Source organism: Perissodus microlepis, chromosome 23 (genome assembly GCF_051167445.1).
Source record: "Perissodus microlepis isolate ML-2025 ecotype Zambia chromosome 23, ASM5116744v1, whole genome shotgun sequence".
NCBI lineage: Eukaryota > Metazoa > Chordata > Actinopteri > Cichliformes > Cichlidae > Perissodus > Perissodus microlepis.
The window spans coordinates 17,279,289-17,299,887 of NC_140482.1; the positions used below are offsets into that span (position 1 = coordinate 17,279,289).

The following is a 20,599-nucleotide window of genomic DNA, read 5'->3' on the forward strand; positions in this document are numbered from 1 at the left end:
CGTAAATTAAAACGTCACCCATTTTAAGATTTCAAGAAGTACATACAGTGGCTTGCTAAAGTATTCGGCCCCCTTGAACTTTCCCACATTTTGTCACATTACAGCCACAAACATGAATCAATTTTATTGGAATTCCACATGAAAGACCAATACAAAGTGGTGTACACGTGAGAAGTGGAACGAAAATCATACATGATTCCAAACATTTTTACAAATAAATAACTGCAAAGTGGGGTGTGCGTAAGTATTCAGCCCCCTGAGTCAATACTTTGTAGAACCACCTTTTGCTGCAATTACAGCTGCCAGTCTTTTAGGGTATGTCTCTACCAGCTTTGCACATCTAGAGACTGAAATCCTTGCCCATTCTTCTTTGAAAAACAGCTCGAGCTCAGTCAGATTAGATGGACAGTGTTTGTGAACAGCAGTTTTCAGATCCTGCCACAGATTCTCGATTGGGTTTAGATACCAGACAGGTCAGGGATAAAGTTATTGAGAAATTTATAGCAGGCTTTCCCAAAGATTTCCCAAGCCTTGAACATCCCACGGAGCACTGTTCAACAGCAGTGCAAGCCACTGTAGTATATTTTTTCTTCTTAAACTTTATTGATCCCCATGGGAAAAATTCCTCTTTGCATTTAACCCATTCACCCAGTGAAGCAGTGGGCAGCCATTGGGCGCCCGGGGAGCAGTTTGTAGGAACGGTATCTTGCTCAGGGGTACCTCAGGGTAGCCGTTCAGTGGATTCAAACCCCTGACCTGGAGCCATACCTGCCCCTATTAACATCAATTCGAATCAGGATTAAATCCAACTTTCTCCACAGTAATTTTGCTTTTGTTTAGCATCCAAGCTATCCTCTTTTTTTGGCATGAGTGTGGCTACTTAAGTCACATAAAGTATAAATCTCACATCAAAGTATAAGGGTGTGAATCAAATATAAAAAGGTGTGCCTCATGGTTTGACTTTAGGGCCACTTTGGTTGTCTGTTTATTACTGATATCAGTTACATGTGTGTTTTCAAATGATTTGTTCAATTATTTGCTCTGTTGTGTATCTGTTAATCACATATTCAGTTTCAGTCTAATAAGCTCTGGGTAAGTTAAAAAAATCTAAGACTTGTCTTATTAGACCTGACAATAAAGATTACATTAGTATTTAGCCTAGTTTTAATATCAATAAATTACACATAGAAAAATAAAGATCTTCTAAAAAAAATGCTTACAATATTTTTATAGAATCTTACTATAGAGTAGCATAAATGTCTGTATTTGTCTGTATATGCAGTATTTCCTCCTTAATGTGTGGATCAGTCTCAGTGCAACATCGTCACACACAAAGTGATTATTAAAACGTGTATGTTTTAAAAATATTTATTATAATCCTTTATATCCTTTTTTTTTTTAAATTTTCATATTTGTAATCCATCATTCACGCAGTTTCATCAAAGCACTTTTTTTTAGCCCACATTCACACTCTGATGAACACATCACAGAACAACTTAGGGTTCAGTATCTTGCCCAAGGATACTTAGTCATTACATCTACATGAGTCCCATATTGTTTCACAATTCACAAGCACAGTTTTTTTTAACCCCCCAAAATCCTGGATATTAAGTGAGAAACCATACCTATGTTTTATACGTACATTAACATAAATGAAAAAAGTCTTCCAAAGTTTGTCTTATTAACAATATTAGTAGCAGCATTCCATTTTAATTCAGTGAATTTATGTCATACTTTTATGAATTCACCACTCCTGTAAAGAATATGTTTTAATGTTTTTTTAGGGAAATCCAGGTTTACCAGGAACACCTGGTAGCAAAGGAGCAGAAGGACCACGAGGACCTCCTGGGATCCCTGGCTTGGATGGTTCAACTGGAGAAAAAGTATGGCTAACATTAGTGTTACTGTACACTTACTAGTATTAATGATATGGTCTTCTAATACAGTATCCTGATTATTTTTTAGGGTCCAAAGGGAGACAGCGGCGAGAAAGGAGAGAGGGTGAGTTGAATGCAGAGTTAAAGTTGTTGTTAGGAAGCTCTTCATTTCATATCAGCTTCATCAGCATATGCAGTTCCCAAATAACCTTTTAGTTATTATAATTTATCTAGAGTTTACTGTCTATCTAAATCGATGAAAGGAATGTATATATAGGATAATTTGTCATAGATCATGCGATCTCTTTGAACATTTCTTTAGAACAGAAGCAACACGTCAGTCGCAAGTCAGTCAGAAAGTTGTGCCTCAAAGTTCTGTTTGGGCCTACCTATGTTTTCATTAGTTTTATTGAATTCATGCAAACTTTCCTTTTGTGGAGTTTAGTTATATGCCGATGACAGCAATTATAGTTACCAACAAAACTTTGTCTGAAGGTTTCTACATTAGGTCCTTTTATTTCTGTATGTCTCAATGTTATGATCGCTGACCATCGGATTGACTTATATGCAGATGATGCCTTTATTCAGTACCAGTCAAAAGTTTCATATGCATGTTCAATATTCAATAATGCAATATTCATTCAGACAGGGACTCGATTAAACTATGCTCTGAACATATTGCATACTCACCCATTTCTGCCTGATAATGCACCAATTTGTAACAGGGTTTGCCAGGAAGAGATGGTGGACCACCTGGACCTCCAGGCCCTCCTGGACCTCCAGGACAGATCATCTACCAGCCAGGAGGAGATGTGAGTCTTCATTCAACTTGTAAATGTACAGAGGTTGAACGATTCTGGATTAATATGTGAAATAACACTAACCCACACAGCACAGCCTGTCTAAATCGATTTTCCTCCTGATGTTACTCATCTACACTAATAGCCACGGCATGCTTGTTTGCTCATTCACATTCATACTAACTGACCTAACTTTGTCTTGCTAGTATAACGACCTTTATTGGAACGAAGCAGGGCAGGTAGGTGGATGCGCCCCTCAGTCCCCTAACAATCTTATCAAAAGCGTCGCCACAAAACATAAAGTTGAGAGAATATTTTAGCATTTTCAAACTGCGTTTCTTTTTCAGGTTGGACCAGGTATTCCAGGCAGGGCAGGATTCCCAGTACGTATCACCATGATCATCAAACAGTTGAGCCTGTAGGAAACCAACTGATTCAAAATAATGCAAGTAAGTGATTATATTGTGTGTATGGATTTAGGGCCCAATGGGACCAAAAGGGGAAAAAGGGAACCCAGGGCCACCAGGATATGCACCTAAGGTAGGTGCATATCTTTGTTTGTTCATTTCACATTTTAAGACATGTATATTCATTATATTTTGTGCACCATTGTTTTTTAATTTAATACATTTTCATATTAACATGATTTAACATGATTTTTATTTACATTCCTCTCAATAAGTGACATACTTTTTACTTTCCAAATTATTTAACACAATTTGTGTTAAAGTAACAGGAAACGAATGGAGTTCAATATTTTAATATCAACAATATTTTTTAAAAGCCTTGTGACTTAAATACTGTTTCCAGTAGTATTTTTGTAAGTTCTTGCTTTTTGTTCAGGGAGAAAAAGGAGAGCCTGGTGTCATCACGGGGCCTGATGGGAGACCTCTATTCCTGGGAGGCTTGACAGGACAGCCGGTAAATAAATCAAGTTAAAAAAAAATCTGTCATTATGGACTTTGATGATAGAAACAAAGTATTTATCCAGCTGCCTTAGTGTCGATCCGATACCGATATCAGTGTTGGCATGGATAGTTCTAGTTCAGGTGATCATTCCTAATATGTTTAAATCAAAATATCACTGTGTGTGATGTTTACAGTGTGCTTGTGTCTTAATTTGCAGGGTGAGAGAGGAAGTCCTGGCCCAATGGGATTTCCAGTATGTTGTCTAAATTTTAAAAGCTCACAACTTTAGACTTGTTTAACAAGTTAGCAAAATCAGATTAGTATAACTAGCTTCAATGTACATTTTTCTCCAGGGTCCACAAGGTCCTCAAGGCCAGAAGGGGGAGATTGGTTTTCCTGGCCGATCGGTAAGTTTGGCATCTTTACAAAGATTTCATGATAAGCCTTCCCATAGTTAGGAAGGTATTTGACTGGAGTAATGACACAAACAACTGCCCAGTAGGGAAATATCACCCTTGATGCTGATCTCATGGCTACAAATATAAAGTGTAAAAGTATGAAGTCAGAAATGTAGTGGTTTGTGCAAATACTATGGCAATCAGTTGATTCTTCATATTAGATTTATGTGACAGCAACTGTGAAAAGAGAACAACAGTGGAGTCCAATCTTAGGAAGCTTTGATTTGCAGGGTTGAGAGGGAAGACAGTATTAATAATTAATTATTTTTTTTAGAAGTTCATTATGTCAGAATGTAACTGTGACATTCTGCATCCTGTGTCTTATTTTAGGGTCGACCAGGACTAAACGGTGCCAAAGGAGAGAAGGGAGATGCGGGCAGTGGATCTGGATACGGATACCCTGTGAGTGCTGAAGATTTGACCTTTTTATCAGATCCTGATTTCAATCCATTTGTCATCTTTTACAGAAACAGTAATCAATATTATTTTTTGTGTCTCAGGGACCACCAGGCCCACCAGGGTCCCCTGGGCCTCCCGGACCTCCTGTTCCTATTGACAGACTCGGAGTGAGTCCAGACATGATATTTTCCTGTTGTGGTGCATATATCGGTCAAAATGGGTTAAAGTTCCCTAATTCTTTCCTTTTAATTTCAGGGATATGATTACTCCAGGTATTACGCTGGTGAGTTCACTTCAAATTCAATGTTAGATGCCAACGTTATGAGAAACATTTTAAGAAGTACAATATATTACCTTAATATCTGTATGGTGAATGTGAAGCGTCATGGTTAGCTTGGCTTAGCAGAAAGGCTGGAAGATATGCAACAGCTGTCTGATCTCGGTCCAGCGGTTAAAAAACCTCCAAAAATCTCAAAAAGATTTCTCCCCACAGTGATTTTAGACTTAAAAAGGGTTTAGGTGGAGAGCTGTGTTTGAATTACACCATCCCACTGGTGGAGTTTAGCAGTAACTAAAAGGTTCAGAAGCAGCAGTTGTTTGGCCTCTATGTTTGGCCTGACTCTAATAATGGGTCGTTATCCTTTGCAGTTACAGTAAATAAAGTCAGGATTTGAGGAAATGCTGTGTTCTTGCGCATGTTTAACTTGTTGTTTTTTAACAGTTAAAGGAGAGAAAGGAGATCGGGGACCACCAGGTAACGTCCCTGACAGACATGTAAATGTTTAAAGTTTTCAGTGTGTGGACAAATTTAAGGCAAGACATTTTGGTTTGTTCCAGGTTTTGGATCAAACATTGACATTTACAGTTTAAAGGTAATCCCTCACCTTTGCACACTTTAGATTTTATGTCTTTATATTTTAAGATTAAGTTGTTCAAATCGGTTTGAGTTTTGATTGTACTGCTGGCTTTCTCTCTGATTTTTAATGTGTCTACCCAGAATGAGCTGAAAGGTGAAAGTGGCGTGAAAGGAGAGAAAGGAGAGCCAGGCGGAGGATATTATGACCCCCGGTATGGAGGAAGCGGAGTCGGAGCCCCGGGAGTGCCTGGACCTCCAGTACGATCACACTCTGGAAAACATACTGCCACTTCGTGTTTTTAAAGATGCTGTAAATCAGACTCTGTGTCCTCCTGTCTTATTAGGGCCCTAAAGGAGACTCCATTATTGGCCCACCAGGCCCCCAGGGGCCACCTGGACCACCTGGAAGAGGGTATGATGGACCACCTGGACCACCAGGGCCACCTGGACCTCCAGGAGCATCACTGGATGGATCTTACAGAGGCACACAGAGTGAGTTAAACTGGAAAACATCCCTTAAATATGAAAGACTTCTTAAAAGAAGGTGATTTATATATTAAAATTTGAATGACTTGCTGCTCGTTTAATTTAAACCCCACCTGGATTAACAGTCTTGCATTTTAAAGTGTCCTCTGAGTTTTTGTGCATGAAGAGCTGCTTATCATTTCTAAAAATTTCCCCACATATACAAGAAAACTTTATGTGATAGATGGAATTCTGGCAGGTTTGTCATCAACAAAAGCCTCTGATACAAAAGTGCCTGTAAAAGCTAAACCTCCTGCTTATATTCACTTTTAAACTAGTTTTTTGGTTTTTGCTTTTAAGAATTTGGGCAATGATGTAGCATTTAAAGTGTGCTGAATTATCTGTTCATCGTCTACCTATAGATAACTATCATTTTATTACTTTATACTGAAGAAAACTTCACTGCATCATTGTGTTTCATCTCTGTGTGCTCAGATTAACGTCTTTTGAGAAGGCGTTCTCTTTTCCATGTCTGGCGCCTGCAACGATAACGATAATGCTTATCCAAGCATTTAGCCTATGTTTAACAAATCTGTGCTTGAACCACAGCTATCAGTATTCCTGGACCACCAGGACCTCCTGGACCTCCTGGAGTGCCTGGTGTCACCTCTGGGGTGAGTAAAACTTTTAGGCAGTTGTTTATTTTCTGGTTATCTGTCATGAACTTTAAAAAAATGTTGGGCGTTCAAATTTTAAAGAGCTGGAAATTATCGTTGATTACCTCAATGGATTAGCATAAAACTTGAAAGTCCATCCAGTTTTTTTTTTTTGAATAATTTTCTAAAACCACAACAAAAACACACATGTCGGCTGCACAGTAATCCACATTGTGGTCTGTGTTTGCAGGTGACAGTGTTGAGGTCTTACGAAACGATGACAGCTACAGCTAGAAGACAACCTGAGGGCTCTCTGGTGTACATACTAGACCAAACAGATCTCTACCTACGAGTCCGAGATGGAGTTCGTCAAGTCCAGGTGAAACATTCATCTTCATAAATCAGCCGGAAAGATGCAAAAATACTTTAAATGTGGAGTTTTTATCTATATTCATTCTGTTTTTTCTTATTTTTCAGCTTGGGGAGTACATCGCTTTCCCCAGGGAGGATGTGAGCATAATTTTATTTGTCTTTTATCTGGTAATTCAGGTATATAGCATGCCCAGTTTTAACAAGCCACATGCTGCATATTTAGGGTAATGAGGTTGCTGCTGTGGAGCCTCCGCCAGTTGTCCCTTACTTCCAAGACCACCACTCCCACGCGGGCACCTCCACCAACCACTTCAACCAGCCGCATGAGAGTCCGGCCCAACCACATGCTGAGCCTGACTATAAACCTACTTACGTCGATCCCAGATACCAGCCTGATTCGCGGTATCAGTCAGAACCACGGTATCCGGAACTAACAGATCCCAGGTTTCCAAGTTATACAGACCGGTTAAACTCACCTGATAACAGGTATTATGTTGTGGACACTCGTTACCCGATCACCACTCCACGAAGACCACCCCCACGTCAACCCCAGAGTCCGGTCCACCATCACACTTCTGGGCCAGTGGTAAGACAAACCACTTGGTACATCTCAAAGTCTAGCTACTCACATTGTAAGAATACATTTTTACTTCTTGGCATGTTTCCCCACAGCTCCACCTGATTGCTCTGAACAGCCCTCAGACCGGCTCCATGCGGGGCATCCGCGGTGCAGACTTCCTGTGCTTCACCCAGGCTCAGTCCATCGGGATGAAGGGAACTTTCCGGGCCTTCCTGTCTTCCAGACTCCAGGATCTCCACAGCATCGTCCGCAAAACTGACAGACAGAATTTATCAGTAGTCAACTTGAAGGTAGTTAAACAGTGTTTTCACCCAACCTGACGTGGCCTGTGTCTTGTGCAAGTTTATGCATTGCTCTCACAGACTGTATAAAATAGATGGACATAATCTCAGTGACATCACCTGTTCTCTTCCTGCTGTGACTTTATCCTTACAGTTGTAGCCATGTTGGCCTTTAGAGCCATGAGGGACTATATTTAGATGGAAGGGTACGGATTAGTGCTAAATAATAGACGAATAAAATATAGAAATTCATTCAGTAAAACTGGAGCACAAGAAGCCAAGATATTCATCGATTAAAAATGCTCTAGAAGACACCACTGACTCAGGAGCAAGCTAGCAACTACAGCTGCCCATCAGTCAGTCAAAGATACCGCTATGCTAACTTTCAGATCAAAGCTCGCTTCAGCTGTAATCACTCTGTTAGGCTATGATTATAAGAGGGCAAAATTGAGGCAAAAACCTGCAGTTCCTCTAATGGCCACTTGAGACTGGTCAAAGAAGTAAGTCAGTCGCCCTAAAGTTCCACGTTTAAAAGGACAAAAACCTACAGCAGAAGTAAACATATTTACAGCCCAGTATAAACACATAAAGTTTATGAATCACTAATTTGACCCTCACATCAACTGTACAGCGGGCTAATTATTTGCATTACTGTGCTGTTTGGATTTTGTAAAGACTTAAATTGAGGGAGGACGTGTCTGTTTTTAAAATGTGTGCCATCACAGGACATTCTAATTTGCAAAGCATTCTTCAGCAATAGTTCTCCCGGATTTCTTTTTTCACTCATTTGTCAGTCTAGTCTTTGTACCTGAACATTTTTAAAGGAATATAAACCATTTAACACTGACCTGTGCATCATTCAGTGATAAAAGAGGTAGCTAACACAACGAATGAGTTATACATTGTATTGTTAGACTCTTTGTTACTAGCAGCCTGTCACAAACCACATCATTTGTTCCCATTTCTTTGGTTGAATCAATGAAAAATGCCAAAGATAACACAGTTTGACAGACATAAAATATTATTTTTGCGACAAGGTGATTTACAAAGAGCTATTAGCTGAAAACTTGGCATATTTTAGGATATTGTGTAGTGTGTCCTTAAAACAACTGAGAATGAATCAAGGGAAACAGACAGAAAAGGCTGAGGTATGAATATCAAACAAAAACTGGTCTGAGCAGGTGCCAGTTTAGCTAAGTTGGATGAGCAGGTGACCATATGCCACATGGGTAAGAGTGGCCGGCCTGGGTTCAAGTCCAACCTGCAGCCCTTTGCCCCATGTCTCTCTTTACCTTCGCTTTCCTGTTAGTCTTCACTGAGTCTGTCTAATAAAGCCAGAAAAAGTCCAAAAACAATATTCTGAAGAAAAAAAAACTTGAGTCAATGGCAAAGGTTCTGATGGAGTGATGAATGCAAATCCTTGGTTCAGCTTCTCGGTGCGCGCAGAGATGTGTGGCACTATGACTCTTTTCATACAGTCTGTGGAACTGAGTCACTATTAAAGCCAGCCTCAAATACTCGCTTAAGTGTTGACTCATTTTAAAGCTTTGACATTCCCAACAAAGTGTAATTTGACTCATTCATGTGCCTCGCGTTCACCAGGACGAGGTTCTGTTTGACAGCTGGGACGACATCTTCAGCGGCGGCAGAATGAAGGAAAACGTGTCAATATACTCGTTTGATGGCAAGGACGTTCTTCACGACAACACATGGTGAGGCTCAAATCAGCATGAATCGTAACATTACATTAACATTACGTCTTTAAGGCTTGCTACGGAATGACGCTTTTCTGTTTCTTCACAGGCCAGAGAAGATGGTCTGGCACGGGTCGACTAGCAGAGGCGAGCGGCACGTCGACAGCTTCTGCGAGACGTGGCGCGTGGGCGAACAGGCGCTGACCGGCATGGCGTCGCTGCTGCAGAGTGGCAGTTTGCTGCAGCAGAGCTCCAGCAGCTGCTCCAGCTCCAACGTCGTGCTGTGCATCGAGAACAGCGCCGGCCACTCCAGGAGATAGACACGGACACTGTTTTTGTCCACACACAAACACACACACACTATGATGTGCCTTTGTAAATATGAATTTTCTAAAGAATAATTAGTTTATGTATGTTAACTCCTACTCTATGGTGCTACACAGGATTACCCACGCAAGTTAAGCTCAGGTGACCTACTGTAACTGTCTCTGGCAGCCATGTTGGTGCAGCTTCTCTGTCATTTCTTTTGCTGTTTGAAAGTTGCCAGCTAGCAGTGTCTCTAATAATCATAACCACCGCTAGCTTAAGGTTGTGCACCACAGAAGAAGTAGACTGATAAATATATCAGTGATAAGTGAAACAGAAAAATCAGTTTATAGAAAGAATTCTGCTCTGTGACTAAAGTCCATATCTGGTCTTATTCTGAAAGGACAGGCTGCTGTTAAACTGTCATTTTTCAATTTCTGTGACCCCCTTGGCAACTTACAACACCCTGCAGCAGAGAACACATCGTGACTAGTGTGATTAGATTTATCTCAGAGAGGTTATACTGTACCACGAGAAACTATGTCTGAACCACTGCAATGTTTATGTTTGTGTTTCTGGGCTGAGAAAAAGTGTTAAAATGGTTTAAATAAGGTTTTCTGTGCCTTTAACTACACAGCTAGTTTTTATATAGAGTGAAAATGGATATCAGACAAACAAATTATGATAATGTAATGTTCAGTGTCCAAGAGCAAAGTAAACATTGATTATTTTGTATGTGAAATGTGTGTTTTAAGCTTCTTTACACTGATTTTATCTGTAACCCACAGACTTTTACTCTGCTTCAAGGGAAGATATTTTCAAATTATATTTTTAGCCATAACAGAGGGATATTTATTTTTTTTCTAAACTATGCTTTGCCTATAATTTGCGATATGAGTCCAGTACATGCGCAAAGTTAGAATGAGTTTGTTTGCAGTCACAGGAAGCAAACAAATCACATACATCATGCCGAGGATTCAGCCATAAATCTGTCATGTCGTGTGTTTTTGCTGGCTTTTTGCCCACTGCCATTCTAGTGGAGAGGTTTCATCCTCTTCGTGTGCTAACAGCTGTAACCAATGCAGTGAAATGTGCATTAACTGTTGTGCCTTCTGTCATGTGAGCAACACGCTGAAATGCTTTGTTTCTCTTAATAAATTTGTGTGGAAAAAAGTGCAAGTTTAATCGTAAGTCGTGGATCTCATCATCTGCTGGTTTACCAGCGGCCTTTAAGAAGTTTGTACATGTGCTGAATACTTCTGAGACCTAATGGGACAAAACATTAATCACAGTTTGTTTACAAACACTCTGTATACACTTCATTTCTCATTTAACTGTAGCCTTAAAAACTATATTTGTATTAATGATAAAGTAGTATTATGCTTATTTCCAACTCCATGAGTCAAAATTACCCTTGTTTATCTTATACAGGGGATTGATGGTTGTTTGCTGATATTGGCGGTGATACTGAATCGTTATAATTAATGTTGGTCCAGATTCAACATTGCAAGTGACTAATCACATTGTTATGATGTAATAGTTTTGTGATGCGGAAAAAAAATGCTGATGTCCACTCGGGAAAAAATCCAAAATAGGGTCAGGATTAGAGTTGGGGGTTGGGATGTGATCGTGGTTAGGGTTAGGGTTACAAGACTGTGGTTAGGGTTTGGTGTGATGGTGTTTTAACATCACATCGCAAAACTATGACATCACAGCAATGTGACTGGTTACCTGCAATGTTGAACCTGGACCAACATTAGTGCTGATGAACCAGAACAACATAAAGACGACGACATCAGTTCATGTATCTTTTCCCAGCTCCTCCGTTCAGCCTTTCTGTTTTAGCCCCTCCCCCTTTTAAGGCCACACTTAAACAACACTGGTAACAAAGGAACCATGCTGATACATCATTTTTGTTCCTTTAAATTAAGTTTCTTCTGATTGGCTGCCCCTCACGAACAGAAAGTTTGAACAACAAATGGTTGGGGTTTCTGCATCCTTGAGAGGACCATATTTGAGATTGCTGTTCTGTATGATGTGATGCAGAGCCAACAGTAGAATAAACTGCAGAAACTGCGCATATAGACTAATTTGAAATCCACTTTTTCAATGATTGACACTTTTATTTTATTTTGACAAAAGACAGAAGATGACCACAGAAAACACCACTTGTCAGCATAACTTTGTTTATCCTTCAAACACCTCTACAAGTCATCACCACCCAACAGTTATCCTGGGCTACAATTAAACCACCACTTTAACTGATCCACCACTCATATTAATAAACCAAACAGAATAAATAAAAAAACATACATACATATAAACCGACATGTAGAGATACTCATCATTGGGGCAAAAAAGTATTTAGTCAGCCACCAGTTGTGCAAGTTCTCCCACTTAAAACGATGAGAGACGCCTGTAATTTTCATCATAGGTGTACTTCAACTATGAGAGACAAAATGAGGGGGGAAAAAACCTAGAAAATCACACTGCAAATAAATTCTTTAAAAATCAGACAAATTATGGTGTATTATGTATTATGGTCTTGAGGCAAGTTCATAGATTTTGGACTTTTAACTGTTTTTACAGGTTTCACGAAGCTTCCTACTGATCGCCTTTAAAGTGACAGAAAGGGGAGTTTCACTAGTTCTGGGACACTTTGATCTAGTTTAAGATCAAAGTGTCCCACAATGTGAAATGAGTTAGACATTCCTGCTGTAGAAGACTGCATTTCCTTATACCACTCTTTCTGATTTGTCACCATCTTCTCCACCATGTGACCCCTTTTTCATTTCTTCTGATGTGTCTCTGTCTTCATGAGCATATCCCTCTGTGCTGCCATCATCACTAACATCGGCAGCAGTATTGTCCTTGCTGCAGCAGCACAAGCATGGCAGCAACGTGTCAACAGGCCAAGGAGGGCTTTTAGGGTCTTTGCTATAGAAAAGATGAATACAGGGGCAGGGAGAAGAGCATAAATGAAAATGAACACAGACTGCTGGATGGCTATGGTAAGAGGAATGGTAAAAATAAAAAGGACCCTAATCAGAAGATAGAGTAGGAAACAAGTGTTTTTTCTTATGCAGCCCAACTGTGGGAACATAATGAAGACACAATGGAGTACATAACGGTATACTTCCGACCATAAGGATCCTTCACTGTACTCGATAATGCTCAGAAATATCCAAGCACACACAAACTTAAAGACAAATGGGTACCTTTCCAGAGCAATACACATCCTGAAGTTAAGACCGGCAATCCCACCATAGAGGTAGTGAGTGATGTGTCGGTCGCGAACAAAACGGCTCTTAGAGCCGACTCTTTGACGTGAACGATGCGAGCCGGCTGCTTATTTGGAGCCGTGTTTTTTTTCTTCTTCTTCTTTCTCTCTCGCACTTTTTTCCACTTCACTCCACACGCCAGCCTTGTGATTTGCGCTGGGCAGAGGGGGGAGGGGCGGTAGTTACACTCAGTAGCACAGGAACAGAGCGGGAGGGAGAGAGAGAGAAAGAGAGCCAGGGACAACAACGTCACATTAGAAAGGTATAGTTATCATCCACAACTATTTTTAGTGGCAGATGATAAAGGATTCAGAAAGTTTATTCATGCAGGCCCATATGACAGAGAATATGCATGTTCTTTTTGTTTTCATATTATAATTTATATTTATTTATGTTTTGTGTTGTTTCACTTTAAATTTGTTTAAAAGGAAAAAGCTGAAAATTTAAATAGTTAAAAGTTTTAATGTGAATAGTTGGTTTTTGTATTATATGATTTATTTATTACATTTTATGTGGAGTGAATAAATAAAAGTATATTTATGGTGGCCCCTACAGACAAAGCACATACAAACTTCAAAACACATGCAAATTCCAAAACACGTACAACTTCTGAAGCATGTACAAATTCCAAAGCGCGTGAAACCTCCAAAACACATACAAACTCCAAAACACAACAGAAGTGCTCCAGGATGCTATGGGCAGTGTTGAACTTTGTTACCTAGTGGCTACACAAGCCAGGAAGTACCAACGACGGGATTTGGTGTGTGGTAGTAACAAGTATGAACATTTTTTTTAATTCTTTGAATATATATGAGTGTTTGTGTATAAATACACAAACAATACACATATGCTTTCAATTGTGTAATTTAAGTGATCTAGGTAGCTCTGTTTTGGACGTTCAGTTAAAGCTAGAAATGTGTTTTGGAGTTTGTACGTGTTTTGTCTCTAGGGGCCACCGCATATATATATAAACGTATATAAATAACATTTATTATTTATTTTACATTAGTAATTCCTTTTGTGAATAATTTTATATTGTTGTTGATAATAAATTAATTAAAGCAACAAAACAACCCGAAGAGCCGGTTAGGAGCCGAAAGAGCCGGCTCTTTTTAGTGAGCCGAGCCAAAAAAGCATCTAGGTGTTTTCTAATGACTTTCTCTTGTGCAGAGTCAGGTGCAATGCTATTCTGCAACTCGAGGCCTTGATGGTTTAATGAACTGAAATAGAAACAGGTACTGTTTTGTGTTCTTGTGCACTGAAATTGAGTTAATTTAATAGTGAAGTGGCTAAATTTGTTACTGTTGTGATAGTAGTGCAACTGTTAGCTTGTGTAGATCCTGACAATGCTCGCCTTTTTGCTTTGTGTTTTTTGTCAAAGTGTAAACATATTTTAAAAAATATAGATATCTTTTGGCCAGGCTAACTTCAAGTTATCTAGCCATCCTGACACACTTACTATATTTTCTGGAAGAAAATATTAATCATGACAATAATAACCTTACTTGTTCAGCAGTTTGTAAACCAGATGGTTACAAAGTGCCTCACAATTTAGATAAAACATTTTCAAAATAAGTGACTAAAATAAAGAAAGGAGAATTTCTGTTCTACTGAAACTTACAACTATCACCTTACATTGTGACAGTTGAAGACAAATTAATATTTGAATACTTCTTTTAACTTTAGGACCAGCTGTTTTTGCTCTTGTTTAACTGACTAGTAATATAACATGCTCTTATGTAACAGTAGATTAAACTATTCACTCAGCGATTAGACTATAACAGACATACTATTGCCATAACATTTCCTACCTCGATTTAACAAATGATGTGTTTGATTTGGATAAGGATTGGGTGGCAAAATAATGGGGGTAATTATCATGAAATAACTTTCTGAACATTTTTTTGTCATGAAAGCCAGTGAGAAGGTATTATAAATACCTGTGTTGTTTATTTAAAATATAGTTGTATAAAGTTCCACGGTATATTAATCATGTTCAAATAAACAATATTTAAATCAAAATTAACCTTACATCTTAATTTTGGAGTAAAAAAAACCCTTTAAACTTGACAGCTTTTCCATATCACCTAGCCCAACATGAGTTTTTGCAGCCCATGGTTGTTTTTGCAGTAAGAGGAATTTACAGTTTGTAACTGGATTGCCTGTTTATGTCATTCAGTTTTGATAATTATTTCAAGTTACTGTAACACTTACATTTTTTCCCATTTTGCCAAATCCTCAAATCATTCCCACACTTACAAACTCAAAAAAAAAGATATAAATTTAAGTTATTATTTACTTACTGCACAACAAACACAATACATAATCAGAATGGTCATAGGAAGGAAGACGCTTATGTCAATCCGCATCATCACTTCAAGGCCATATCGTACATCGTCGTAATTTTCTGTGATAGGGTTCCTGTATGTTATGTGTCCAAAAGGTCATCCTCTGAAAAACACTTTGCATGGCATAGCAGGTGGTGGAGAAGGCAGTAAGTTAACATGTGGACATGAAATTGGGGATATCATTGGCTTAGAAGATCCAAAACCAGCTAAGGTGAAAATAAAAACATGAAAGAGCTTAAATTGTGTTGGATAGCTTGTACCAACAGGGATATACAATGCTTAACAAGTCTATCCACTTCACTTCAGAACTTCACTTCAGATTGAAACAGTAAAAATATTTGTAATTACCAAAATAATTTTTTTATGTTTCTGTTAATCCACCAGTATGTCCAAACCCATAAATCAAATGGTATTTTTTTTTAACTATAATATATAATTATTGTGGTTATCCATGAATTTTCAAATGTACTGTTTTCAAAAACAAGAAAAAACAGATAATAAAGCACATTTTATAACTACGATGTTAAGGTGCCAAAATAAAGTCATTTGTTTGTGTTTCTGAACAGAAAGTAATTTAGTTTTAGTGGTTGAATGTTTTGCTTGACTAACTTCTTAGTTCTCAGAGAAGTCCAGTCGGCTGGCTCAAATTCAGGTAGAAAATCATAAATTTAGTTTGCTCTTTTTTACTCAGATAACAAAGTTAGTTTTAGTTTAAAACAAAACAGATTTCTAAAATATTTCTTGTTTGTTTTTATTTTATGGCAGGTGGTAAAAAATTTGTTAAGCATTGTATTTCTCTAAAATAGTTGAATAGAAAAAAATGTTTGTTTAACCAAAAGTTGGGTGGAGGCTCTGCATATACTGTATTTACATGCTTGTGAATGAAAGTGATCCAGAAGTTCTTTTTTTGCCTGTCCCATTCAGCACTGCAGCAATCTGAAGGCCAAGAAAAATGCAAATGTTTTCCCAAGTGGATCAATATGACTTTGCCATACTGGTCCACTTGATTGAACTTTATTTATTTATTTGTTTATTTATGTATTTATTTATTTATTTTTAAGTAATTACAATCAAAACAGACAGGACCGGGGGATAGGAAAGGGAAAAATGTAGACAAGAGAAGTTGGGAAAATGCTCAAGAAAAGGAGAGGGAAAGAAAAACAGAGGGGAAGAGGGATAGAGACAAAAGACACTAAAAATCCACTAGATCACCTGCTGGGGAAAAAAAGAATAAAACAAGTAAAAAGACAACAACACAGTAGGGAAATCACAGCAACAACCTAGATAAGCATAAGTAACAGTAAATAATAAATACTGAATTTTACTGAGCTGCATACAAGACCGACAGTGCATGATATGATAAAAGGCTGCAACCAAGGAAGATAATGTGTTTCTGTGCACACCTGTGTGCACACCTGTATGCATATGTGTGCTTGTACTCCAAAGCTTTCTCCCTGTAGTAGGTTTGGGTTTCTCCCTGTAGTAGGTGTGGGGAGCCATAGCCCATAGCCCTGCCCCCCAGGGCATGAAGCAGGCATGGAGGAGATCCAGGCCCCAGACATCTAGAGGACCCCCAGAGCACAAAAGCCCAAGGAAGACCACTGGAGGGGCGGCCGCGCCACCCTCCTAGAAAAGAACTAAGGAGAGCCCGATACGATGTCCGCATGGCACGGACAGAGCCCCCAGGTGCCAGGCCCCGCTAAACAGCTGCCGGGAATGAGCCAGTACACACCCAAGCACCCAGCCCCGGACACAGAGAACCACCAACACACCGATGGGTGAGGGCATCAGCCACTGGCAGGGAGTGTGGTGGGGGGAGACAGGCATTTGAGGGGCTCTGAGATGTTCCCAGAGAGGTGGAGTGTAAGACCTGACCTGACACATAAACAAAGACAAACAGGCTTACACAGACACAAATCCCAGAAATGAAAAGAAAGTGTTCCTGTGCACCACCAACAGGCAACAATGCCTTGTGCTATGTGTACCTAATAAGCAAATAATGGATAGTACAGGCAAATAGTTTCTTATAATGCATTCATCATTATAAGATATAGTGACACACAACAATGAACAATGAAGTCAGATTTTTGCAAGAAACAATGAAACAAGTACACTGCAAGTACTTTCTGGGATGCAAGCCAAATTATGGAAACACTTGCAAGACCTGTGACCAAGGCACAAGTAGCCTGTAATTAAGTAACATGTAACAAATTTTGCTCAAAAATTAATTACAATAAGACTTTACATAAAATATTTTGTTCTGGCATTTTTTTAATGTGTTGTTAAGTGAGAAAATAGATACCTTGAGATGTACCCTATGAACTTCATGCTTGGAAGTCTTTCATAAATGTTCTAAATTGCAACAATTTCTCCTAAAATTTGGAATATTTTCATTTATCTAGGGACAAAAATTTAATGAATGGCACTTCACATTTTTTTTTTCATTTCACTTACAGCCTGCTTAAACACACTCCAAACCTGAGTATGAACATGTCAGTGAAGTCATTGAATCATGCGCATAATCCATCCAGGTAAGTAAATCCCAAAAAGTTGATTCTGTTCATCTGGAGGTAGCGTTTCCAGTGGGAGAAACATTTTGTCACCCATCCGAGTGACTTCTGAAGAAGTTGTACAGAGGTGAGAGTCAAATGCAACTTGGCAGGACCCAACAGGCTGCTGAGAAATCATTTTTCTTAGTATTTTTGTTAATAAACAGCACATCCTGAAGGCCTCAAACAGAACCGGTTTGGTATGATCCCAGATTTGGTCAGACAAACAATAACAGCTTTAAGAGTCAAAGGAGCTTGCAAAGAAAAGCGTCTGGACTTCTTTAAGTTACTTGAAGACGTTTCACCTCTCATCCGAGAAGCTTCTTCAGTTCTAAGGTCAAATGGTGGAGAGTCCCAGATATAAACCTAGTGGGAGTATCCCCCCACAGAGGGACAAAAGGACCCCCTGATGATCCTCTAATCGCCTGAGCCAAGGTGTGAAAGCGGGTGTGGGTCCCAATCAGCCAGAGTTTCGGGTGTGTTCATTGTGAAACCTGGCCCCACCTTATCATGCGAATTCCTGAGGTCAGATGGCCCAGGATGTGAGTGGGCGTTAAGGCGTCTGGGAAGGGATCTCAAAACTGGATTATAGATGGCAGAGAGTTGGTGTCGTAAACCCCCGCCTCTGTTCAAAGATGGTCGCTCACAGTGGACATAGATGGCTTCTTTCACTCCTCTTTCAAACCATCTGTCCTCTCTGTCCAAAATGTGAACATTGGCATCCTCGAAAGAGTGTCCTTTATCCTTAAGATGCAGATGGACTGCTGACCTCAGCAGTCCATCTGCATCTTAAGGATGACCTGGATGACTGAGAACCTTCACGGACAAACAGCTTTAAGAGAAAACCATTATTTGAAAATTTTTCTGTAGAACAACAAAGGTTTGAAATAGCAAAACTATTGTTTTTTCCCCTTTGATTTCAGTTGCTGTGACCACTTTGGATGATGTTGCTTTCTCAGAAGAAATGAGTGGATGGAGATGACCTTGCTCCTATTTATATGTCATGGTTGTTGGGCTGCAGCCAAGGTTCAAAGTTCTGCTGTTTCTGTACAGCTGCTTGACAAACATCTGTAGTTCAAACTCTTGCTCCTCTGTGGCATCTAACCTCTTATATTTATAATTGAATAAATATTATAAGTAATTATATAAAGACTATATGTATATGAGTATTATATTGATATATGAATTTTATATGAATACAATAAGATAAAGAAATTTATCTTATATTATATTCTTAATATAATTTATTTTTGGTTCTCACACAGTTTATAATGAATTCCAATTGTGTTAATATTCCGTTAATAAACTTTTATATATTCTCTGTGTAGCTATTATTTCTTCTGTTGTATTTCAAATTCAAATTCAAATTCAAATTTTATTTGTCACGTACACAGTCATACACAGTACGATATGCAGTGAAATGCTTAGACAACTGCTCGTGACCTAAAGAAAAAGGCTATGAATAAGATAGGAAATAAATATGAAAGATTAAAAAGGGTAAATTTAACTAGGAAGGAATAAAATATAAAAAAAAAAAAAAAAAAAAAAAAAAAATTAAGGTTAAAAATGAAATAACTGTACAACACAAATTAGAATGAAGGGTAAATTTAACTGGGAAAGAATAAGATAAAATATATAAATTAAAGTTGAAAATAAAATAACTGTACAACAAAATACACAATACACAGTATAGAACTATATAAGAATGTATGAAGAAATATAAATAAATAAATATATATATATACACACAATAACAGCAGCTGTACAAGTATTAACTGGAAATGAAGAATATAGTGACCAGTGTTGTGCAAGCCACATTGTCTTGTGCAGTGCAAATATGCTTAAAGTGATTTAAGTGATGAAGTGAAAACAATGTCCAGAATGTCCAGTGTGTGTGTAAGAACTATATGTGTGGGTCAGTACTGTGTGGTGGTGTGATTGAGAGACCGTATCGCCTGCGGGAAGAAGCTCCTCCTCAGTCTCTCTGTGTTGGTCTTCAGGGAGCAGAATCGCTTTCCTGACCTCAACAGAGAGAACAGTCTGTTGTTGGGATTGCTGAGGTCCTTCACGATCTTCCTGGCCTTGGTCCAGCACCGCCTGCTGTAGATTGAGTGCAGGTCAGGGAGCTCGGAGCGGATGGTGCGCTCAGCTGACCGCACAACCCTCTGTAGAGCTCGCCTGTCCTGCATGGTGCTGTTCCCGAACCAGGTTAAGATGTTTCCCGTCAGGATGCTCTCTATGGTGCACGAGTAAAAGTTCCTGAGCACCTTGGAGGGCAGTTGGAAGTCTCTCAAGTGTCTGAGGTGGTAGAGACGCTGACGGGCCTTTTTCACCACGGTGTTGATGTGACAGGACCATGACAGGTCCTGCGTGATGTGAACTCCGAGGTATTTGAAGCTGTCCACTCTCTCCACTGGGCACTCGTTGATGACAGGGGTCTGGTAGTTCCTCTCCTGCTTAGTGCTGAAGTCCACTATCAGCTCCTTTGTCTTACTGACGTTTAGAAGGAGGTTGTTCCTCTGGCACCAGTTCTCCAGATTCCTAATCTCCTTCAGGTAGGCCGTCTCGTTGTTATCAGAGATCAGGCCCACCACGACGGTGTCGTCAGCAAACTTGATGATGGTGGTGGAGCTGGTAGTGGCCACACAGTCATATGTGTACAGAGAGTACAGCAGGGGGCTCAGAACACACCCCTGGGGGGCTCCAGTGCTGAGAGTGGTGGAGGCTGAGACATGTCCGCCCATCCTTACTGCCTGTGGTCTGCCAGT

General features: G+C 39.3%; 1 protein-coding gene across 6 annotated transcripts in view; it reads left to right on the plus strand.

The window, feature by feature from the left end:
* The window catches only part of LOC146361180 (uncharacterized), a 56,623-nt gene extending 45,799 nt beyond the window's left edge, over positions 1-10,824 (plus strand). For 4 of the 6 annotated variants that reach the window (XM_084921638.1, XM_084921634.1, XM_084921636.1 and 1 more), the window contains 23 exons: positions 1,785-1,883; positions 1,966-2,001; positions 2,603-2,689; positions 2,884-2,916; positions 3,025-3,060; positions 3,158-3,217; positions 3,521-3,598; positions 3,804-3,839; positions 3,940-3,993; positions 4,375-4,446; positions 4,545-4,610; positions 4,699-4,726; positions 5,165-5,197; positions 5,281-5,315; positions 5,441-5,557; positions 5,644-5,791; positions 6,374-6,438; positions 6,671-6,799; positions 6,898-6,930; positions 7,016-7,378; positions 7,465-7,662; positions 9,256-9,365; positions 9,457-10,824. In XM_084921638.1, the coding sequence (XP_084777764.1) occupies positions 1,785-1,883; positions 1,966-2,001; positions 2,603-2,689; positions 2,884-2,916; positions 3,025-3,060; positions 3,158-3,217; positions 3,521-3,598; positions 3,804-3,839; positions 3,940-3,993; positions 4,375-4,446; positions 4,545-4,610; positions 4,699-4,726; positions 5,165-5,197; positions 5,281-5,315; positions 5,441-5,557; positions 5,644-5,791; positions 6,374-6,438; positions 6,671-6,799; positions 6,898-6,930; positions 7,016-7,378; positions 7,465-7,662; positions 9,256-9,365; positions 9,457-9,667 (2,127 nt within the window). In that variant the 3' untranslated portion in view covers positions 9,668-10,824. The remainder of the gene's footprint in view (positions 1-1,784; positions 1,884-1,965; positions 2,002-2,602; positions 2,690-2,883; positions 2,917-3,024; positions 3,061-3,157; positions 3,218-3,520; positions 3,599-3,803; positions 3,840-3,939; positions 3,994-4,374; positions 4,447-4,544; positions 4,611-4,698; positions 4,727-5,164; positions 5,198-5,280; positions 5,316-5,440; positions 5,558-5,643; positions 5,792-6,373; positions 6,439-6,670; positions 6,800-6,897; positions 6,931-7,015; positions 7,379-7,464; positions 7,663-9,255; positions 9,366-9,456) is intronic. The other 2 variants (XM_084921635.1, XM_084921639.1) reach the window with 1 other exon arrangement.
* The last annotated feature ends 9,775 nt before the right edge of the window (positions 10,825-20,599 follow it).